The sequence below is a fragment of the Ictidomys tridecemlineatus genome, chromosome 7 (genome assembly GCF_052094955.1).
Source record: "Ictidomys tridecemlineatus isolate mIctTri1 chromosome 7, mIctTri1.hap1, whole genome shotgun sequence".
NCBI classification, from domain to species: Eukaryota; Metazoa; Chordata; class Mammalia; order Rodentia; family Sciuridae; genus Ictidomys; species Ictidomys tridecemlineatus.
The window spans coordinates 146,219,137-146,242,430 of NC_135483.1; the positions used below are offsets into that span (position 1 = coordinate 146,219,137).

At 38.6% G+C, this 23,294-nt stretch overlaps 1 protein-coding gene and 1 long non-coding RNA gene across 2 annotated transcripts in view; one reads left to right on the plus strand and one right to left on the minus strand.

The window, feature by feature from the left end:
- Window positions 1-23,294, minus strand: part of Ttn (titin) — a 263,368-nt gene that overhangs the window by 64,215 nt on the left and 175,859 nt on the right. Inside the window, exons 209-253 of the mRNA XM_078017672.1 lie at window positions 23,047-23,224; window positions 22,619-22,740; window positions 22,244-22,531; window positions 21,850-22,146; window positions 21,559-21,745; window positions 20,999-21,114; window positions 20,609-20,908; window positions 20,120-20,419; window positions 19,921-20,026; window positions 19,288-19,484; window positions 18,899-19,204; window positions 18,522-18,800; window positions 17,635-17,934; window positions 17,101-17,403; window positions 16,628-16,990; window positions 16,026-16,328; window positions 15,590-15,889; window positions 15,197-15,493; window positions 14,806-15,090; window positions 14,429-14,722; window positions 12,840-13,139; window positions 12,413-12,721; window positions 12,134-12,324; window positions 11,315-11,744; window positions 9,803-10,111; window positions 9,530-9,678; window positions 9,414-9,446; window positions 9,184-9,313; window positions 8,791-9,090; window positions 8,381-8,698; window positions 7,106-7,402; window positions 6,699-6,998; window positions 6,297-6,611; window positions 6,048-6,196; window positions 5,357-5,507; window positions 4,986-5,267; window positions 3,676-3,978; window positions 2,838-3,140; window positions 2,455-2,736; window positions 2,070-2,369; window positions 1,680-1,982; window positions 1,272-1,580; window positions 875-1,156; window positions 472-771; window positions 92-385 (exon numbers count right to left, since the gene is read on the minus strand). Coding sequence (XP_077873798.1) covers window positions 92-385; window positions 472-771; window positions 875-1,156; window positions 1,272-1,580; window positions 1,680-1,982; window positions 2,070-2,369; window positions 2,455-2,736; window positions 2,838-3,140; window positions 3,676-3,978; window positions 4,986-5,267; window positions 5,357-5,507; window positions 6,048-6,196; window positions 6,297-6,611; window positions 6,699-6,998; window positions 7,106-7,402; window positions 8,381-8,698; window positions 8,791-9,090; window positions 9,184-9,313; window positions 9,414-9,446; window positions 9,530-9,678; window positions 9,803-10,111; window positions 11,315-11,744; window positions 12,134-12,324; window positions 12,413-12,721; window positions 12,840-13,139; window positions 14,429-14,722; window positions 14,806-15,090; window positions 15,197-15,493; window positions 15,590-15,889; window positions 16,026-16,328; window positions 16,628-16,990; window positions 17,101-17,403; window positions 17,635-17,934; window positions 18,522-18,800; window positions 18,899-19,204; window positions 19,288-19,484; window positions 19,921-20,026; window positions 20,120-20,419; window positions 20,609-20,908; window positions 20,999-21,114; window positions 21,559-21,745; window positions 21,850-22,146; window positions 22,244-22,531; window positions 22,619-22,740; window positions 23,047-23,224 — 11,760 coding nt within the window. The remainder of the gene's footprint in view (window positions 1-91; window positions 386-471; window positions 772-874; window positions 1,157-1,271; window positions 1,581-1,679; window positions 1,983-2,069; window positions 2,370-2,454; window positions 2,737-2,837; window positions 3,141-3,675; window positions 3,979-4,985; window positions 5,268-5,356; window positions 5,508-6,047; window positions 6,197-6,296; window positions 6,612-6,698; window positions 6,999-7,105; window positions 7,403-8,380; window positions 8,699-8,790; window positions 9,091-9,183; window positions 9,314-9,413; window positions 9,447-9,529; window positions 9,679-9,802; window positions 10,112-11,314; window positions 11,745-12,133; window positions 12,325-12,412; window positions 12,722-12,839; window positions 13,140-14,428; window positions 14,723-14,805; window positions 15,091-15,196; window positions 15,494-15,589; window positions 15,890-16,025; window positions 16,329-16,627; window positions 16,991-17,100; window positions 17,404-17,634; window positions 17,935-18,521; window positions 18,801-18,898; window positions 19,205-19,287; window positions 19,485-19,920; window positions 20,027-20,119; window positions 20,420-20,608; window positions 20,909-20,998; window positions 21,115-21,558; window positions 21,746-21,849; window positions 22,147-22,243; window positions 22,532-22,618; window positions 22,741-23,046; window positions 23,225-23,294) is intronic.
- LOC110598088 (uncharacterized) lies at window positions 5,190-23,266 on the plus strand. The gene is made up of 6 exons (XR_002483897.3): window positions 5,190-5,318; window positions 7,146-7,215; window positions 7,995-8,161; window positions 15,592-15,678; window positions 21,050-21,148; window positions 23,063-23,266. It is a non-coding gene; the product is annotated as an uncharacterized LOC110598088 (long non-coding RNA).

Sequence of the window (23,294 nt, forward strand, 5' to 3'; positions counted from 1 at the left end):
AAAAATAAACATGAGGAAATTAGATTTCAATTCTTGCACTATAAAGGATTTAAAGAAGAAAATAAAATAATAATGCCAATCCAAAAATCACCTAGCTTTTCTTGGCATTCTATCGGGATAGTTGTATCAGGGAGCCCGAGACCCACAATATTTTCAGCTTTCACACGGAATCTGTAGGTCTTTCCTTGTTGTAGTCCAGTAACAACGCATTCCAAGTTTTTCACAGTCTTGAACTTAATCCAGTCCTCAGCACCTTCTTCTTGATATTCCACCAAGTATCCAGTGATTGGAGAGCCCCCATCACGGTCTGGTTTATTCCACACAAGGGAGACTTCAGTCTTGTCAACATCCACATGATGTAGGTCCTTGGGTGGCCCTGGGGGATCTTTAAAAAAAGAAGAAGTCATGATGAATAAGTAGTTCTCCCAGAGACAGTTAAATGATACTTTGTATCCAGAGAAAGCAACTCACGGAGAGGATCCACAGCCTTGATGGGTTTAGGCGTCTCAACAAAAGGACCACGTCCATATTGGTTCTCCGCAGCTACTCGGAAGAGATACTGATTGCCTTCAGTAAGATGTTTAGCCAAATGACTCTTTTTCTTAGATGTAGTTGAAAGAGGTGACCACTGGGCACTGGCAACATCTTTCCTCTCCACCACATAGTTTGTCACAACAGAACCGCCATCATCCAGGGGTTCCTTCCAAGTAAGGTAACAAGAATCTTTCCTAATTTCACTGACTTCCAGATCTCTAGGTGGCCCAGGTTTGTCTGAAAAGTGTTACGTTATAGTTATAAAAGGGATTTAATCCAGACAAGAGAAAAAAGGTGTATCAAAATATACTTTTAATGGCATAAGGATTAAAATTCTTACCCAATACAAGTACTTTCACTGAGACAGTTTTGGAACCAGCTGGATTCTCTACTGTTAAGGAATAAATTCCACCATCTTCATGGGCAGCATTACGAATTTCAAGCTTGCTGCCGACTGGAGTAACATCAATTCGTGCTTTAGTTGGAGCCTCTCTGTCTTCCTTTTTCCAGGTGACTTTTGGGAATGGCACTCCTTTGATGATGGCACTCAGTCTTAATGTATCACCAACTTTAATGTGTTGTTCTCTTGCCATGTTGGCATCAAGAATCAACTCAGGGGGTTCTAGAATGAAAAGAACAGCACATTCAAATTTGATTAGTTAATGCATGTTAGAATTATGCATATTCAGTCAGGCACCTATTCTCCTTGCACATGCTGATGAAAACATTTTACTCACCAAGTCTGTCTTTTACCAGCACTGGCTCTGGAACATAAGCTGGATCTGATTCACCAGCTTCATTGACTGCCAACACTCTGAACTTATAGGTCTGACCATCCCGAAGACCAGTGACTTTATATTTAGTTTCAGGACATGACTCAGGAGTATGATTGGCTCTTCGCCACTCTTCATCACCAACTTTTTGGTACTCAACAATGTAACCCAGTATCTTGCTCCCGCCATCATGACGTGGTGGCTGCCAGGTTAGATCAACTGAGTTACATGTTGTATCTACTGCTTCAGGATTCACTGGTGGACTTGGTTTAGCTACATAAAAATTAAAGAAAAACCAAAAAAGGTTTTAGAACATAGATGGGAAAAAATGTTGGATCATAAACAAACTGAAATGAAGCATCAATACTATACCAATTGGATCTCTAGCAAAGACTGGTTTGGATGGTGGGCTTGGATCTCCAATACCAATTTCATTTTCTGCAGAAACCCGGAATTCATACTGACATCCTTCTAGAAGATCAGGAACCCTAAATTTAGTGTATGGGTGGATAGGCTCTTTGGTAACCCTAGCCCATCGTTTAGACATCGTTTCCCTCTTTTCTAGGATGTAGTTGGTGATGGGCTTTCCTCCATCGTGTGGCTTGTTCCAGGTTACTAATGCAGAGTCTTTGGTGACTTCTGTAACAATGGGCTGATCAGGTGCATCAGGAACTCCTATAACAAATGTTAGCAAAATGTGTTAGAAGTTAAGTTTTTTAAACTACATCAAGAATTGACTCCACAGAAAGAAACAATACATACTGAAACGATCTTTGGCTTTCATTGAATCAGACACCAGAGGATCACTTATTCCATACAGGTTTTCAGCATGTATACGGAAAATGTAATCTTTTCCTTCCAGCAGTTTAGGAACTTTGCATGTTGTTTTAGCACTTGCAGAGGTCACAGGCATCCAAACATCTTTACCCAACTCCTTCTTTTCAATGATGTAGTTGGTGATTTCACTCCCTCCATCATCTAAAGGTGGCTTCCAGGAGATGACCATGTAATCTTTGGTTACCTCATCAAAAATGACAGGTCCTACTGGTGGTCCAGGACGATCTGCAGAAAAGAAGTCAGAGCACAAAGTGTCGTTTCTACTTCTGCTTTTGAAGGAACGGAAGGTTCCTTGTCAAACAGTACTTACCAACAACATTGACTTGACAGAAACCTTTCCTGGAGCCTGTACTGTTCTCCACAACGACACAGTATTTGCCAGAATCCGAACGTTTGGACTTGATCTTCTCTAGAGCAAGTGTTGTCGGAGTGATCTTTATATGAGTACGTTCATCTTCTAGCACATCAGCTTCATCTTTGAACCAACTCACCTTCGGCTTTGGTTTGCCTGAGTAGCGGCCAGTGAGGGCAAAAGCTTCACCAACCCTAACCGTGAGCTTATCTCTGAAGTCCAGGTCAAGTGTTGGGGGAGCTAAAAGTTAATAAGAACGAACAAAAAAGTCACTTTACTGGTATCTTTGGCAACTCTATGAATGTACAATTTTCAAAGTATAAATTGTGGGTGACACATACCCAGTTCATCCTTGCAAGTGATTGGCTTGGTGCAAAATGATGGCTTGCCTTGTCCAACAATATTGACAGCACTGACACGGTATTCATAGGTATCACCCTCTTTTAAGCCTTTAACTGTGTATTTTCTGCTAAGCAAGTTGTCATTTGTAACTTTGTGGAACTTCTCCGTTCCGATGAGCCGGCTTTCTAGGACATAGTTAATGATTTCTGATCCACCATCATATTTAGGAGGATTCCAAGTCAAAGTTACAGTATTTTTAGTAACTTCTTTGACTTCTAGGTCTTCAGGTCGCTCTGGTACAGCTGTAAGTATGAACACAGAGAAAAATGTGTCATATAAGGAATGTAACAGAATGTAGTAAAAACTCCTTTGTAAGGACTGCATTTACACATTAAGTGATCTGCTTCAATAAATAACAGAAGTGACTCATTATGTGACTATGCAAGCTAAAAAGGGCCCAATACAATCTAATTGTCTTAATGAAAATTAGAATAAGAAAAATTAGGTGAGAAGATAAAGGTTCATTAAAACTAATTTAGGAAAGATCTCCAGAGTTGGTGGTTTTAGGGTTAGGAAAATAATTAGTTTCTATTTAAGCTACTGAGTGGAATGTTTAAAAAAAATCAGAGTGTTATACACAGAAAGGATTTGATGAATCATAAATATTCCTATAACTTTTTTCATATAACTAGTAAAATACTATCAAATCATATTCTGAGAAGTTGTCTAATAAGTGCTTATTAAGTAAATGAAATGTATGGCATTTATATACAAATTTTGTCACCATGGTCTTATTAAATGAGTAAGGTGATGAAACTTGTTTTAAGTTGTACTTACTTATTGGATCTCTGATGACAAGTGCAGTTGGTGTCTCAACAAATGGGCCCATGCCAATAATATTTTCAGCTGCGATTCGGAAAAAGTAGGCTTTTCCTTGAATGAGACCCTGGACAGTAGCATTTTGTCGGGTGACTGTGTATGTCACGGGGGTCCAAGCTCTGCGGTCAGCTTCCCGCTTCTCAATGACATAGTTGGTGATTGGAGAGCCTCCATCATCTTCTGGAGAAAACCATGTCAATTTGCAGGAGTCATTGGTTAGATTGTCAGAGAGGAATGGTATTCCAACAGGACCTGGTACATCTGAAAATAAGAGGAAAAAATTCAAACTGTCTTTAGTGAACTCAACATGTGTTACTCTTTGCTTTTAAAAAGGAGACAAATATGGTTATGAAGAAATTAAGGTTTTGTGTCTAAGGGAGAATAAAATGCAAAAATCATGAGATGGAGGGAGCAGCAGGAGAGGGGTGAGGAGTGGGATGGTCACTTTGGGTTGTTTCCTCTCCAAGAGGTAAAAAGATAATTTTTTTTCTGGGTGATGAGTCAATCAATGAGCAGCACAGGAGGGGTTGGAATTTTAATGTGGAAGGATATGAATTCTCCAATTAAAGTCACGGCTGTTTAGAAGTAAAAAGGTTTAAGAGCTTGAAACTGAAAAGCTCCCAGGACTACAGCTGAATGAGATGGTTTTATGTAATTTAAATATTAATTATGTTAACACAGGACTGGCTATTTGCAGCATGGCTGTACTTAGAGTCATGTGCTCTAAGTGGGAGGACTTCACTTTCAAAGTAAATCACTGGACTAAACCAGACAACAAGAGGCATAAAAAGTTCAACTCTATGTTCAGTGACATTTGGTTATATTCATAACCAAATGCGATGCTCCTCAATTAGAATACTGAAACCTTCAGAGGGTTTTTCATTATTAAGATAATTAGCAAATAACCATGTGAAAATAACTATTTTCAAATGTGAAAATGATCGTCACTGACAGATTTTAAACATTCATGTGTATAAAAGTTGCTTTTAGGGAAATGATATAATAATAGTAGGCATTTATGGTGGTACGTTCTGTAAAAAAAAAGCAGCATAAAAAACTTTATGTGTAGTAGGAATACAACTGTATAGAATATACGTAGGCTAAAAAAGCAAAAAGGAAAAATTTAAAATTCTAATCTGTGGATTATGGGTTATTTTTTTTTCTTTTCCAAAATGTTTATAACATAGTTTTATTAAAACATAGTTTTGCTGTAGATGTAATAAAAATGCTTGTTGAAAACATTGCATAGAAAAAGTGAACTTATTTACCTAATACATCAACAATAATTGTCTTCTTTCTTTCTCCCCCTGCATTTTTGGCAAGAAGAGAATAGACGCCTTGATGGCTCCTCTGGCAGTTCTTGATGACCATGGATGAGCTGATGGCCGTTTCCTCAATGGTGGCTTCTTGAGGTAACGCTCTTTCGTTCATGCTCCAAGTGACAGTTGGAGGCGGCTTCCCAGAGACGTAAGCAATGATTCGGATCACCCCTCCAGCATGGACAACAATTCTGTCTCTGACACTGGCATCTAGCTGGAGGTCAGGTGAAACTGGGAAAGAATTGAAAATTTTCAATGTGGTTTCCACTTTCAGTCTGAAACGTAAGTATGGAAGAAATAATAGAAGGGCTGATAATTACCAATTCTGTCTTTCATTTCAATGATATCTGTGACTTCTCCAGGTTCTCCAATGCCAGCAATGTTAACTGCTCTCACTCTAAATTTGTAGAATGCCCCTTCTTTTAATCCTGTCACAACAAGTTTTGTTCCTCTCACTTCTTTGTCTTTAGCCTGGGGGAAATGGATAAACATTTTATAGTTAGTTCTTTGCAGCTTGTTGCTTTCATAACTTTCTACCATATAACCAGTAGCCCACTTACTCTCTTTAGGAAAATTGTCAGTTTAGGTTTTAAGGCTCAGCTTTTATAGGCAACACTAAATGGAATAACTTGCCAGGAATGATGTTTTAAAATTATTATCAAATGGACCTGGGGATGTAGCTCAGTGGTAGTCTCCTTAACCCTAATCTGATTAATTTTTTGACAATAACATATTTGCATCATTAGTTATGAAGTTATTTTTCTGATTTCTTTTCTTCCTTTTTTTTAACCTTTATTTTACTTTTTTTTTTTTTTTTTTAACGTGGTGCCAGGGATCAAACCCAGTGCCTCATGAATGCTAGGCAAGCACTCTACCACTGAGCCACAACCCCAGCCCTATTTTTCTGATTTCTTAAACTAAAAATATAGATAGAAGCTAATGGGATTGAGAGTAACTACTACATTTTTAGTTCATACATAGTACATTTTTTTAAAGCCAGGTTTTAGTTACCTTTTCCCATTCTTCTTTTCCTTCTTCCTTATACTCAACAATATATCCAGTTATTTTGGAACCACCATCTTTTAATGGGGGAGACCATTCGAGGTCCACCGATGATTTAGTCCAGTCTGTCACTTTGGGAAATGGAGGGCCAGGAGGAGCTGGAACAAACCAGTATAAATTAGTATTCTTGACTTTTCCATTGCACTTTTGGAAGATAAAAAATTTTTTTTTTAAATAAAGAATGATGGCAAGCCTTACCAATTGGATCTCTAGCAGTCACTGGATCTGATGGCAAACTTGCAGGACCCACACCAGCAGCATTGATTGCATACACGCGGAACTGGTAGTCAGAACCTTCAATAAGACCAGTTACTTTGTAAGAAACACCCAAAGTCATGGCTTTGATAGGGTCTCGGTTCACCCTCTTCCATCTCTTTGAAGTGGTGTCTTTCATTTCTAGCCAGTATCCAGTCACAGGAGAACCTCCATCGTACTCTGGCTCTTCCCAGTTGACAGTCATGGAGTTACGAGTCACACTGCTAACTGTTGGTTTATCTGGTGCCCCAGGGACAGCTGTGGGGAAAACAATACATTAGTCTACAAGAAATTACAAACAGCATAGATAAGAATAGCTTTGGTGTAAAACGTGAGCCAACTTACAGAAGAGGTTTCGTGCTGTCTCAGGTTCACTGTCAAGTGGTTCTCCAATGCCATATTTATTCTGGGCCATGATTCGGAATACATATTCATGGCCTTCCAGCAATTTGGGAATTGTGTACATGCACTCTTTAGGTTCGCTGGAAACACGTACCCATGTCTTCCTGTTAGCTTCTCTTTTCTCAATTACATAGTTTGTAATCTTGGACCCACCATCATCTTTAGGTGGAAGCCAAGATAATGTCATTTGATCTGCTGAAATTGATTCGAACTTTATGGGTCCTATTGGAGGGCCAGGACGACCTAAAATGGTTTAAAGAAGGAACATTTTATTAGAGTGATTTTTTAAAGCCTGAACCTATTTATGGATGTAAAAACATGCAGTTTTAACCAAGTCATGCAATCTTTACCAAGGACATTGAGTCTCATCTCCTTTGATGCTGTTCCTAGGTTATTTACAGCTGTGATGGTGTATAAGCCAGTGTCACTCCTGCGAGACTGTGGAATAACTAAAGTGCAGGTATCGTCCACCACCAGTTTGTTGACGTGGGTGTCATAGAGAACAGGTTCTTTGTTATCAGGCTTCTTTGGAGGAGCTTTAAACCAAGTGAGTGTTGGGAATGGCACTCCTTTGATTTTGGCCACTATGTTAACATCAGTTCCTTCTTCAACCTCCATGAATTCTTTGAGCTCAATTGATGGTGGGCCTAGATTATTAAAAATTAAATAAGTTATCATTAGGAGTAAAAAGTGCTGAAGGACAGAAAGTACAATTTACAAGGGTGATAAAGGTGTTTGTATCTACTATAGGCAGACTTTTTATCCCAGGCCTGTATAAGAGTGGGTCTGTTTTTAAAACTGTTGTACTTGTTTGAGGAACAGGTACATGTAGTTTATTGGATCTACATGTGGCTAGATTTCTCAGCAATTGCCTCTCTCTTTTCTGGCATAATTATGCATGAGCATATACTGATAAAAGGGCAGAAGGGAGTGAAGTGTAATAGCTTAGGCTTGGGAGCCCTGTCGCCATGATTTCTTTAATATTCATGCGGAGTTACAAAGGGATTCACAACGTTTACTCTAGGTGACTTCCCCTCATAAGAAATGCAACTGCCGGTAGAGGCAAAGGAATTTTCTATTTTCCACAGATTTAGTATAAGAGTATGAAAGAGGGTAGTAACTATAGCCTTCAGCTTTGAAAAGAGAACTGAACAAATTTGCACAGCAGTAATGATGGTAACAATAATCAGAGAGTGCAGCATTACCATATTTGTATGTATATTTTATCTTTTTAAACAGATACTTATTTTTCTCAAGTGGAGGAAAAGAAATTTGATTGTGAAGAGAAACGCACTGCGGCAGTTGCCAAGCAAATGACTGGTTGCTTTCTGACCCTTCTGAGGAGCAGGCAGAGGAACTGCCTTAACTTCTGACAAAGAAAACAGCTTTCCATGGAGAAAATTACAGTAAGAAAATTACAAACATCATCTCCTTTCATGTAAGGAGAATGTAACTCAGTTGAGGTTGAGGGATGGGTAATTGAGGAATTTGCCCATGTCAGCACTCAGGCCAGAGGAACTTCCTAATACGTTCTCATATCCCATTCTTACTAATTTGGGGTAGTATTAAATACCTAGGAAGGCAGCTATAAAGAGGGAATTCTCTGTCAGTGGGTTGGTACTTACATGTCTGGTCTTTGACGGTCACAGGGCCAACAGTGGTGGAAGGTTTGCTGACTCCTGCAGCATTGACAGCTTTGACCCTGAATTCATATTCCCCACCCTCTATGAGGTCTTCAACGGTAAATTCCAATTCTTCCACATCACGCTTATTGCACTGTCTCCACGCTTCCTTCTTTTTCCCAGTAGGGTCCCATGCAAGGCACTCAACGATATAGTGGGTGACAGGGGAGCCCCCATCATTCTTTGGAGGTTTCCATGAGAGATGGACTGTATTCTTTGTTATCAGGCCAATTTTGAGTTTAATAGGAGGATCAGGAGGAACTGTAAAAATAGTTAAGGAGGCATTAAGCAGAGTTTATACCAATACAGTTCAAATTTGAGAAGATATTTTAGACTTGGATTTTAAAACTCACAGATTGGATCTCTGGCAGTGGTCCTCTGAACGGTTTCCACAGGTGGGCCAATACCAAAACGGTTTTCTGCTCGCACGCGGAAGAAGTATTGCTGTTCAGAAATGAGATCAGGCACTACAAAGGAGGTGCTTCCACAGTTTGGATTGACTTTAGTCCAAGCCTTTCCATCAATAGTCTTCTTCTCAATGACATAGCCTTTGATTCTGTCTCCCCCATCATCGTCTGGCATCTTCCATGAAAGTCTGCAACTACTCCTTGTGATGTCACTGACTTTCAAATCTTTGGGTGGACCTGGTACATCTGTTGGAGGCAAATCATAATGTAGACAGCGTTCCTTGGATGTTTAAAACTAATTTGTTCCTATTCCATAGCAACTTTTAAAGTCTTTCTTACCCATGACTTTGACTCTGCAATTTGCAGTCTTCTGTCCTGCTTTGTTCTTGGCTGTGATGCTGTATTTGCCTGAATGCGAACGTTTACAATCTGGGATGATGATTACAGATGAGTTTTCAGCAGTCTCCAACTGTACAAAGGAAACAGTGTTCGTATATCGAATGAAGTAACAGTAGTACAGAAGTCAACCATATTGTGAGTTATTTCAATTATTATTATTATTTTTTTACCTGTGCATCTTCAGGTATGTCATGAACTCCATCCTATTAGAAAAGAAGACAATTGTAGTATAAATATTCCTTCCAGGGATTCAGTGGGACACTCAGGAAAATTTTAATTTTCTTACCTTCATGGCCTTCTTTGCCTTTCCATCAAACTCCCAAGATGATTTTGGTGTTGGGCGCCCTTTGATGACAGCGGGGATTCTAATCTGTGAGCCAGCCTTACAAACCAGGCAGTCTTGTGCTCCAATGTCAATGAAAACCTCTGGTACCTCTGTAAAGCCATAATGTAATAGGATTTAGCTGACATTATAAAAAAGTGACTGACCTATCCTTAGGAGATTAATCAATTTCATAATGAGACTTAAGAGATGCATACACTGAATAAGGACCAGTACCTTGAATATCAGTGGCAGGTATCTCTCCAGTTGTGTCACTTGGTTCAGATTCACCAGCTTCATTGACAGCTTTCACTCTGAACCTGTACTTCCTGAGTTCTTTCAGGTTGGGTACCACACATTCACAGGTAGTAAGAAGTTTGTCTGGTTCATTGACTCTCTTCCAGTCAGTGGTACCTTCTTCTTGCATTTCTACAATGTATCCTTTGATTGGACTGCCACCATCTTTGGCTGGAGGTTTCCATGCCAGTGAGATGCTTGACTTTGTTTTATCTTTAACCTCTGGGCAAGAAGGTGGCCCAGGTGGGTCTAATAAGAAATCAAAACAAACGAAAAAGCACATCAAATTTTGAAGGTAATATAATGCTAGATTTTTATACTGTAAGACTCCTTTGTTGCTACATAAGATTAAATATTATTTTTAATCTATTAAAATAGGAATGTTAAAAGGGAATAAGAATCTACTTGAAACAATCTACTTGTCTTTAGCATTAATGCAAAGACACAGAAATCAAACAACTGGAAAAGAAAGACTACTTATGATATCTAGATACTCTATAGTCTGTTTACACATGATTAGTGAAAAGCTAGTGTACTTTTGAGATTCCCTTGATGAGGTTCTACTGTATTTTTCACTGAAAACACATTTTGCTTATCACAGTATGAAAAATTTTAAATAATTTCATCATTAGTTGGTATATCTTTGAACATAAGCTAATCATAATGCTCTTTAGAAGGATCAATCTCTGCAATAATCACATAACCACCCTTTTCATTTCTGAAGTGTTTTACAATTATAGAAATTATTTTATTCTATTTATCTTTTTAATTATAACTTTTCCCCCTCTAGTGAAGAGACCCTATGTTCAGTAAACACTAGTTTGCTGAATGAATAAATGAATACCTATTGTACCATATTATATATATTCTCCATATAGCAGTTAAGAGTATTTTAAAATAACAGTTGATTTTTTCCTACCAAATATCCAATCAGATACACAGCAAACTGAATTAACTGTCAAGGACACAGAATTTTGATTTTTTGAATGAATCTTATCATAGATCTTTCAGAATTTTCCTCTTTTATTTGCTCTCACAGAATGTGCCTGAAAATTTGATCTCTTTGCTTGATAAATATTATTGAAAAGCTAACGACATTTTTCTTTTTGTTGAATTCCTGCAGAGGAGTGTCTTTAGTGGGAGAAATGACTTCAATAGTCTAATGAGAAAGAAGTTCATTTAAAGTATGAGAGCAGAGAGGAGCTTATAGTCAGTCCATCCAGGTTTTTATAATTCTGATTTCTTATAAAATATGAGGTTTAATCCAAAAGTTAAAAACTGTATGATTTTATGTGTATATAGTGATATATCTATATATATATCTCTATATATACTTATGACTGTCTATGTAAACATGAATAATAGTTTGACATAGAAAATTAAAAAGAGAAGAACGATCTATTTAATAACTCTTCCCTTTAGAAATGATTTCCAGCAAGGAAGCATACTTACATATGGGATCTCCAGCAAGAGCTGGATCTGATGGTTCACTGGGAGGGCCAATTCCTGCAGCATTTATTGCCATGGCTCTGAACTGGTATTTAACGCCTTCAATCAAACGGGGAACATTAAATTCTATACCCTTCAATCCCACTTTTGTTATTGGTGCTCGGCTAACACGTGACCAGTAGGCGCCTCCTTCCTCTCTCTTCTCCAGCCAGTAGCCAGTAATTGGAGAGCCACCATTGTCCAAAGGAGGTGTCCAGCTCACTAACATTGACCCTTTGGTGCGCTCCAAGACCTTTGGTTTTCCTGGAGGCCCAGGAAGGCGATAAGGATCTTGAATGACCACTTTATCGGATTTGCACTCATCACTGGTTCCATATTTATTCACTGCTCTAACTCGGAACTCATACTGTCCATTGGGGATAAGTTTCCAGACCTAGAAATGAGACAAATAGAAATGTCTTAAAAAGAATAGGCTTCCACTGATTTTTACTCTTCTCAAAATTGAACTTACTTTGGGAGGTATTACTATAATGGGAAATAAATATATAGACTTAAATCATGGAAGAAGACAGAGAAAAGGAAAACCCATTTAAAATAAGAATATATAAATTTACCTCAGCAGATCTTTCAAGTAAGAGTAGCTGAATAGCAAATGGTATTTACTAAGTAGCCTTATGTGCAAGGTACTAAACACTATAATAATGAAATAGCTTCTTGTGTGTGTTTTGAGTTTAACCATTAGATTTCAGGGTTATATGAAAATGGTATTAAGTCAAAGTCATGTGCTTTTAAATATGTGAGAAAATACCCAGAAACATTTACCCCATATCTTCTCTCTACAGCAGTATTGGTGACTTCTTCCCATTCACTCTTTTTCCTACTTGCATCGCGTTTGTCAATAACATAATGGGTGATTTCACTGCCACCATTATCTAGAGGGGCATCCCATGTCAAGTAGCAAGATTCAGCTTTAATATCAGTAACAGCAAGATTTCTTGGTGGGGATGGGCGATCTGGAAGGAAAAGGACAGAGGAGCTTGAGAAGGCAATTCTTCAGCTGACAATGGATTTTTTTTATACAAAAGAAAGCAAGTCCCTTACCATAAACTTCAACGTGAACATTTCGGAACACTGAGCCGAGGCGATTAGAAGCAGTAATGGTATAAGTGCCCTTGTCCTCCCGGACGGCTTTGGGAATGATAAGCTCCGTCTTTGCCTCACTGCGGGACACTTCTTCCTTGGTTATTTGAAGTGCATCGGTGGGTTTTTCAATTACTGTTTCGTTCTTGGACCACTCGATCTTAGGCATTGGAAGACCCGTCACATCTGCAGGGATGTTAACAGGCTCCCCTGCCTTAACTTTGATAGTGTCTCCTCGAACGGCCAGACGTAATTTAATATTTGGAGGCACTACAAAGAGAAGGGAGAGAAAGGGAAAAGCAGAAAACTTATAAGGATGTTTTCTCAACTTACAGGAGAAGGGCAGAACTGTAAAGTGCATTAAAGTTATTAGGTTCAGAATCCACACCTTCATCATCTTGTATGACTACATTAAGAGGCAGGGATGGTTCACTTTCACCAATTGCATTGACGGCTTTGACTCGGAACTCATACATTTGGTGTTCATCGAGATTTTCAACCAGGAAAGATGTGGTTGGGCAGAGGCGTTTGTTAACTCTTTCAAAGTCAGGTTTGTCATGACGCCGTATTTCAATGATGTATCCTTGGATGGGACTGCCACCATCGCTGCGGGGTTCTTTCCAATCAAGGGTGATAGTGGACTTGGTCCTTTCTGTGTATGTCAGCCTTTCAGGAGATGTCGGAGGACCTTTAACCAGAAACAAATTAAATGATGAGCATGAGAGAAATATTAATATGGGAATTAATATTTCACATTATTCATGTGAACAATAGGTTTCTGTTTGGCATTATCTTATATCCATTTTTAAAATCCTCCTCAAAATGTGTCAGCTACCAAAATACAGCCATTCTTGCAGAATTTGTTTTTAGCAAACTTTCCATTGAGTATTAATTAAAAATAAATCAAGGTGAACATATGCTTTTTTATATTTAGTCTTTTAGATTGTTTACCTCCTGTCACTGGGAAAGTTTCTAATCTTAATGACCTAGTAAAATAGGTCTGTGGTCTTGCTTTGGATGGCCAGTTGAGAGCAAAGTGTTTTTTAGCAGGCACTGAGATATGGCTACTAAACATTCTGCAAATCATGTTGCCTCAAGTGTAGGTTTAAATACAATGGAGACTGTGTGTAATCCTTCTATGGTTTTGTGTCCTGAAGGACAGAACCAAGGGTAAGTTCTGAAAGGTGAAACTAGACCCAATCCGTGCTTACTGAAGTTATTGTAACTAGAAGCAGTGGAATCCCAGCACTGTTCTAATGCTTGTGGCACAATTTAATGTGCTTTTTGAGACAAGCTTTAACAGTGGTGTAGGATATAATTTATATTTTTTTCCAGGGGGTGATGGCAGAGGAATAACTACTTTTGTCTCTTGAGAAATAGGTCTTTGTTAAAGGCATTGCTTTCTTAAAATGAGGGTCAGTGTGCATTACCAAGTATGTACAATTGTAAGATTTCATGTTGTCTCTGGAAGATTTCCTCTGATTATTTTCCTATCCTTTGGTGGTTCCTTCTGGTTTGTGGCCTCCCTAGCTATCCAATTTGGGGACTTTTTGATGAACAGGGCAAGGTTAAGGCATTTATCATAAGACATTTTATCTTCTGGGAAAAAAACCCTATTAAACTACTAGATTATTAGAAAAAAAAACCAAACTCCAGTGAATGCCATTGGAAATATTTAATACTTCTAAATTATTACTAGGTTATTACTAAGTCCCAGGAAAATCAAAAGTTTTCAGCACACAAATCTATGGATGATAAATATACTTGGAACCAAAGTTACTTTGGAATTATACCAAAAATGATGTCTTTAAGTTGCTTGTAGTTATTTGATTTACTCTCTAGCTATTCGTTTTGATTACTCTCTATTTATAGATCGTGAGACTGTTGGGAGTTTGAAACCATAAAGCTCAATGAATAAATGATATAACTAGAAGCAAAGCAGTATGTATTTTGTACACAGTGAAAAACTTGTTTTACCTAGTGGATCAACTGCAAGAATTGGTCCTATTTCAACAGGAGGGCCACAGCCAAACTTGTTCTTGGCAATAACACGGAACATATATTCTTGTCCCTCGAGGAGACCTGTGATGTCACATTTAGATCTCTCGGTCTCAATTGGTTGTCTCCAAGTATGCATTTTAGCATCCTTTCTTTCAATAATAAAGCCCGTGATTTCACTTCCTCCGTCATCTGCTGGGTCAGACCAGTTAAGCAGACACATCTTTCTGTTTGTTACAACAGGTTTTAAGTCGAGAACTGGACCAGGGACATCTGAAAAATAAAGCAGCAAAATTAATGTAATAAGTCACTATCACTTGGGAGAATCCTATGAAAATCCATGCAGAATTCCTTACCAAAAACTTCCACCCGAGCTGCTGCAAATTTGGAGCCACTGTTATTAGTAGCTGTAATTATGTATCTGCCATGATCTTTTCTCAATGCGTTCTTGATAATTAGCTCAGATTTGGTTCCCACGTTCTCTATTACAACACGGTCTTTGTCCAGCTCTCCTTCTTCTATGGTCCATACTCTTGTAGGCACTGGGCGGCCAGTCACCACAGCTGGAATTCTAAGAGTCTTCCCTGCCATGATTTGTATTCCACCCTTGACAGAAACATCCAATTCCACATTTGGAGGTTCTGTTGAAAGAGAACAGTCATACGTTAGTCCAAAAAAGATGAAAAAAAAAATAGCCCCATCTTTAGAAAATATCCATCATTTTATTCAAATAAAACTTTTAAGTACCTTTTGGTTCAGCCACTGTAACAGGTTCTGTTTCTCCAGGTGGTCCTTCACCTGCAGCATTGACAGCACTCACTCGAAGTTTGTAATCGGCACCTTCTCGGATTTCTTTGACAGTGTATTGACGGACTTTGATCATCTTCTCTGTGCAGCGTGACCATTCATTTGTGCCAACCAACTGCTTATCGACGAAGTAGCCAATAATTTCCCCACCACCATTGAAAGCTGGGGGTTCCCATTCCAATTCAATAGTTGTAGAGCTTGTGTCAGCAATTCTTGGAACAGGCGGTCCAGGTGGAGCTAGAATGAATGCAGGTACACACATCAAACCCACTGATGGTTTTCAAATGTACAGTGGCTTACTATCCCTAACTTTCTTCCTGGGGAATTACTTACAGATTGGATCACGTGCTGTTTTGGGATCAGAAGGTGGACTGAACTTGCCAGGTCCAGCTGCATTTTCTGCACATACTCTGAAGACATAGGTGAGTCCTTCTAATAAGCCATCTACCTTGGTTTTCAAAGAACTCAGAAGGTTTTTGTTGACACGAGACCAATGTGTACTGTTAACTTCACGTTTTTCAAGCCAGTAACCCAAGATGGGGCTTCCATTATCTTTTGGCTCATTCCATTTCACTAGCATACTGTTGCTGGTAACATCTTCCACAATGGGCTTGTCAGGTGCATCAGGTGGTTCTGAGGAAAAAAAAAGTAAAATTCCCAATGTGACACAAAAATTGAACTTTATAAACTGATTACATATATATATATATATATAATCCCAAAGTATATGTCAAAAAAAAACAAACTTTCAATGCCAAAGAAACCTTACCAAATGGATCTTTAGCTAGAAGTGGCTTTGAAACACATGGTGGTCCAGGTCCAAACCTATTTTCAGCTCTGACACGGAAGAGGTACTCTTTTCCTTCAATCAGTTTTGTTACTGCATATTTGCAGTGTCTAAGTGTTGAGGTGATGACAATCCATTCTGAGTCAGGTTTTGTCTTGTCTTTCTTTTCCAAAGTGTAGTTTATGATTTCACTGCCACCGTCATCAAGGGGTGGTTCCCATTTACAGAGGACTGAGTTCTTTCTAATATCTTCAAATACAAAGTTGATTGGTGGTCCTGGTGTATCTAATATTTCAAAAGAAAACAGTAATTAAAAATTTGCATAGAAATGGTTTGCTATGGAACATGTAAATGTTAGTATGATTCTTTGACATAAATCTGATTTTCCCACATCTGACTCTCTTTATATCACATTAGATAATGAATGATGAGATTAGTTGATTTTTTTTAATATGGTATGAAAAAAATATGACCGAGGATTATTTGCTGAACCTATTTCCCACTTCTTCTAACTGCCCACCCCCAACTAATTTTTATGTTATGTGTAAGCTTTTCCCAGCTGAAAGTATAGGTTTAACATTTACCTAACACACTGACAGTGCACGGAGCTTTTGCAATACCATGGTCATTTTCAACTTTGATCATATACAGGCCATGATCAGGTCGGAGAGAATCTCGGACTCGGAGCTGAGATTCTCCTTGTTTGCTATTGTTGATGCTTAAACGCTCTGTCAGAGACAGGACAAATGGTTCTTCTTCTTGAACTTCACCCTTCTTCTTCCTAACCAGGGGGGTCGGTCGCTTCTTAATTTCCTCTGGTACAATGACATTTTCATCCTTTATCCATGTAATAGTTGGGTATGGTGAGCCAGAAATGGTTGCATCAAGAGCTATTTCATCACCTCGTTTCACTTCTAGACTTGTTCTCAGAATCACTTTTGGAGCATCTGTAATGATTAAAAATAATTATTTTCAATTCTGATTAAAATATCTGACAAAACATCATTCTCATTTATTTCATAACAGGAAAGTAGCAACTCCATTAGACAAAACTTACCGATAGGATCTACGGCTTTGGTGGGAGGAGTAGCCCGAGAAGGTTCACCAATACCGGCAGCATTCTCTGCTCGTACACGGAATTGGTACTCCTTTCCCTCTTCAAGTCCTTTTGCTGTGTAGGTCAGGACTGGTACCAGGTGTTCATTGCATCTCTTCCACTTGTCTTCTCCCTTAGCAATCTTCTCTATGATGTAACCCATTATCTTGCTTCCTCCATCATACAAAGGTGGCTTCCACGTAATAGTCATTGCCTTAGCTGTAGGATTATGAACCTCAACATCTACAGGTGGATCAGGAGGTTCTGTAGAACAAGAAAAAAAATATTAACTTTGGGAAAACCATCTTCTTCCTTTTTTTTTTTTTTGGTGCTAGGGATCGCACCCAGGGCCTTATGCATGCAAGGCAAGCACTCGACCAACTGAGCTATGTCCCCGACCAACTGAGCTATGTCCCCGGCCAACCCACCTTCTTAAAACAAAAAGAAAACTTGCATATGAATTACTAGTCATTGTATATCCATGTTTAAACTTACGCTTTGGATCTTGAGCAATGACTGGATTTTTCAGTTCAATATATTCGCCTCCACCAATCTTGTTGACTGCTTTAACACGGAAGAAGTATTCACCATTTGGTATGAGATCCTTTACAGTCCAAGACAGTTTGTTCTCACCAGACATGACTGGTATATATGTCCTCCTCCCAGCTTCTCTGCGTTCCAGGACATAATGAAGAATTGGGCTTCCACCATCAAATTCTGGAGGCTCCCAGGTTAACTTGCAAGAACTCTTGGTCACATCACTTGCTTTAATATCTTTGCATGGACCAGGTAGGCCTGTTACAATTGTAATTGATAATTATTATTGTAATCCTGAAAAATCAGAATTTTCATAGTGTACTTTCTCTAGGTGGAGCTATTGTGTTGGATAGTCTTTCATGTGCTAGAGTGTCCTTCATATTGGAGGACATTAGCATTTTTGGCCCTCTACCACTAAATGTCAGTAGCAGCTCCTAGTCTTTGTGCAGAGCAAAAATGGCCCTATAAATTTCCAAACATTATAAGGGGTGGGATAAAGGACAGAAAATGTTACTACCCCTTAAAGAGAATACTATGGAAAAATGTGAATTTATACAACAAGAAATAAATATTGATCATTTAAACATTCTTTGGGTATGCTATATCTCTAAATCATTATTTCACTTGCAAATAATTAAAACAGGAATAAATTAGCCTAATAAGAGTATAGCAATTTTATCTGTTAAGAATTGCTTTACTTCTTACATGGAAATAAATAATCTGAGGGGATGTTTAGTCTACAAATTGGCCAGTTCATGAAGCCATTTATACTAATACTGCAAACTTAACTAATTTCCCCAACATGTGAAGAAAATATAGTGTTTATTTCATTAAAGAATGATTACCTATGACTTTGACATTGATTGAGGCAGTTGCTGAGCCAAGCTTATTCTCCAGTGTAATGGTGTAAACTCCAGCGTCTGCATGGACACTCTTGGGAACTTCAAGGTGTGCAGAGATGTGATCATTCTTCATTGTTAATCTATCACTAGCTTTAACTTCTTTGCCATCTTTATGCCAGCTAACAGTTGGAACTGGGACAGCTCTGAAGGGAACAGGAATGCTTAACTTTTCACCTTCAATGACCACAATGTCATGAGTCTCCAGATCAATCGTTGGCTTGCCTATAAGATATAATCCAAAAGAAGGGGTAAAATGTCTGTCAAAATGTAATGCAATGAACAAAGACTAACTTATTAACTGTAAAAGACAGTGTTCTTACAGTCTGGGTCTTTGGCAACCACATTTTCGGAGATTTCAGAAGGTTCACTGACACCAACAGCATTGACGGCTCTCACTCTTAGAACATACTCTTTGTCAGGAACAATACCCTCTTCAACCTTGAATTTCAGGTCTTTTATTGGGCGAGAGTTAACTCGCATCCATTTCTCAGTGCCTACTGGACACATTTCAACATGGTATCCTATTATAGGACTTCCGCCATTTTTCTCTGGAGGCTTCCAAGCAATGGCAATGTGTTTTCTTCCAGCATCAGTCACATGTAGGTCAAGGGGAGGTGAGGGAGGACCTGAGAAAAGAGTGAAACAATTATGTAAACAGTCTCATCATCAAGTTTTAGACAATATCCTTTGTATGATCAACACTACTTACTTGTTGGATCTTCAATTGACAGGATTTCTGTGGGTTCACTTGGGTGACCAACTCCAGCTTCATTTTCTGCCCGAACCTGAAACTGGACCTCTGTTCCTTCAATGACATCAGTTACTCTGAAGTTACAGTCAGGTCCTGAGGTCTTTCCAGCTTTCACCCAACGAGTGCCTAACTTTTCTTTCTTCTCAATGATATATCTATTGAAATAAGAAGGCATTTCATTAGCATTAATAATAAAAAAGAAAATGTTAAGAATTTGTAGTCAAGCTGGGTATGGTAGCGGCTGAAGCAGAAGATTGCAAACTTGAGGACAGCCTGGGCAATTTAGTGAGACTATCTCAAAAAACAGACACTAGTATGGCAGTATGTATAAACATGGCTATATAACCAATGTGATCCTGCACATGAAAAAAATCTTTATACGTGGAAAAATAAGAATTCATACCCCATTTGAATCAAATGTATTATATATGATATGTCAAGATCATTGTAATGTTTTGAGCAACTAATAAAAAAAGGGATAGGGATGTACCTCAGCTATAGATACACTTGGGTTTAATTCCCAAGTTTCACACACACAAAAAATTTTAAACCAAAAGTAAGTTATCTTTTATAAATTAATTCAAGTTCTACCTCTGTATTGGTCTTCCACCATCATTTTTAGGTGGCTCCCACTTTAGGTCAACATGTCGTTTTGTCACGTCAACCACTGTCAGGGCATATGGTGGTCCAGGAGTAGCTGAAAGCAAAATAATAATTACTGATTAGAAAAGCCAGAGGGAAAAGTAATAATCTAGTACAAATGTTGCAAAGATTCAGTTGGAAAGCATACTGAAGGTGTCTTTGGCCAGGACAGAATCCTCAATTTCAGTGTAGTCACTTTGTCCTATGGCATTTTCTGCAGCAACTCGGAACACGTATAAAGAACCCTCAGTCAGTGGGGTTACTGTGCACTTGGTGTCCTTGACGGTGGTGTCCACTGTTTGCCAGCCTTTTCGCCTGACATCCCTCTTTTCCACGATGTAGTTGGTGATGGGCGACCCTCCATCTTTCTCAGGGACTGTCCATTTTAGGTCTGCTGTATTTTTTGTGATATTAATCACTTCAAGCCAACGAGGTGGTGATGGAGGATCTGGACCAGAGAGAGAAAAATTCAGTTTTTTGTATTGTCCAGTATCTAGTCTTCACTGAACAGTTTGGTAGTCACCCAGAAATAATATAGCAAAAAGAAAATGAGTTTTTTTTCCCTATTTTCTCATAATGTAGTTTTCAGACACATGTTGGAAGAATTTATACACCCCACACATCAGGAGGGACTTACAGAGTTTCTCCCGGCAAAGCACAGGGTCACTGGGTTCACTGGGTTCACTTTCTCCAGCCTTGTTCACAGCTCTAACTCGGAACGAGTATTCCTGCCCTTCCATGAGCCCCTTGAGGAAGTGCTCAGTGGTCGGAACTCCTTCGGCCACTCTGACCCAGTCTTCCGTTCCAGTTTTCAGCATTTCAATGACGTAAGACTCGATCTTTGCCCCTCCATCGTGTTCTGGCTTTGTCCAGTTCAAGAATAATGATGTTTTGCCTACATCTTTCACAGTTGGTTTTCCAGGGGGCCATGGAGGATCTGCAAACAATGAAGACAAATATTTAGGTTTGTAAAAAAAGAAGTGACTGTAAGCTTCAAAATAATCATGGAAAATTATAAAAATAATACCTATGGGATCTTTTATTAAGATTGGTTCAGTTGATCTGCTTGGCTTTCCAGGTCCAGCCAGATTTTCAGCCAACACACGGAATCTGTATTTTTTCTTATTGGTGAGACCTTTCACTCTGAATTAGGAAAAAGAGCATGTACAACAATATGGTAAGAAGCAGTAAATTGTATTTTACATAGAAGGGGCAAATTTGTTTAAATTGTGAGAAACTAATTTGGAAACTTAACTAAAAATATTTTAATATAAATTTAAATTGTTCTTTAACAGTCAAGCAATTTAGATTTGGATAAATGTATCAATCTGATTGTTATTTATACTAATGATCATTATAATATAGTGGAGGACACTTTGAAACTTCCAGAAAGCTACTATTTTATAGTTAATTGAGAAGTGTGTTCTTGAATGGAACTTATATAATTTCTGAAATTATATGAAAATAGAAAATAAAAATAATTAAAATTTAATAGTAATCTATATCATGTATGATCACAGGAAATACTAAAAAGCAAAAATTTGGATATATTGCTATTTTAACACTTGATAGAAGTTCTGGGCATACCTGTATGTTGTATCCTTTATTGGCATCTTATTGCATCTAACCCATTTATCAGTATCAGGATCTAATCTTTCAACCCAGTATCCAGTGATAGGGCTGCCACCATCATCATCTGGCTCACACCATGTGAGGGTCACTGCATCTTTAGTGATGTCTGAGGGTTCTAGGCGAGTTGGTGGTCCAGGTGGATCTATAGACAGGATAATGATATAAAAAGTTTATATATCAATATGACACCCAAATACAAGTTTGACACAAGCATCCTTTTCCAAATTGATATTGATATCCACTTACCAAATGGATATTTGGCTATTATTGGGGTGGCCTGAACTGGCTCACCAACACCATACATGTTTTCTGCAGCAACTCTGAAGACATACTCTTTATTGGGTATTAATTTAGTTGCCTGAAATTTTGTGTCCTTAACAGTTGATGAGAGCTTATGCCACACTTCACTATCTGTTGCTCTTCTTTCCACAACATAGTTTGTGACCTTAGATCCACCATCATCTCGTGGTGGGTTCCATGTTAGAAGACATGACTCACTAGTTACATCTGTGATATCAAATGCAGCCGGTGGCCCAGGCTTATCTGTGGATGGAATTATACAGAAAAAAATGTAACTATATTTTATTCGAGAAGGTAGCTGAAAGAGTTGGTCCCCTTTTAAAACAAAAACCTCCCTTACCTAAGACATTCACTTCCACCACAGCAGTGGCCCGGCCGCAGACGTTCACAGCCTCTATGATGTATGTGCCAGTGTCGCTTCTCTTACTGTCCATGATAGTCACTGTGGACTTCTTAGGAACATTTTCAATGGTGATTCTCTTGTCCTGCTTTAGGAGCATATCAGCCTTAGTCCAAGTTATTTGAGGTTCAGGTTTTCCAGTTACGGTGGCAGGAAGTTCAATCTTTGTTCCAGCTTTTACAGTAATGCCAGCAAGGAGCTTCACATCGAGGAAAATTTCTGGGGCCTCTGAATGGAAAGGATTATTTATGCTATTATCAAGTTCAAGTTCAAGTTAGAGCCCTGACTGATAAGATAAAAATAAAAAATAAATACCCTGTGTGTCCACAGCCTGGATTTCATCTGTGGGTTTGCTCGGCTTGCTAGCGCCTTGCCTGTTCAAAGCCTTTACACGATAGGAGTACCATTTGCCTTCCTCAAGACCTGTCACTTCCATTCTGTCAGAAAGCAAAATAGGATATTTTACTGTCCTGTGGATAACCTATTCCACTGTAAATTTGTCATAGACTTTCTAAAATTCATATCATTGGCACAAGTAGCTTTTAAATTAAGTCTGTATTACTTCAATATTGTAACTACTAAAAACCTTTAACTGCAAGCATTTTCAGCAACACTTTTAAAAGCAGACAGGCACACCAGAGTTCTCAATGAAAAACACAATATTTAAAATTTCCCAGGGAAGATGTATTTTAGTGAGTTAAGAGTAAGCATTTACTCTTTTGCCTAGTAATTAAGAAACCTACTTTGTTTCTGCAACAGGTTCTCCACAGGCAACCCATTTATCGGAACCACGTGGACACTTTTCTACTATGTATCCTTTGATGCGTGAACCACCATCATATTTAGGTGGATCCCATGTTAGGAAGATGCTCTTGGCTGTCCGATCTCTCCATTTAACATTCTCCGGTGGGTCAGGTACCGCTATAACATTTTGAAGAGTGAGTCAGTCAATTCCCTTTCCTTTCCCCATAACTTAACTCCAGTTCTAATA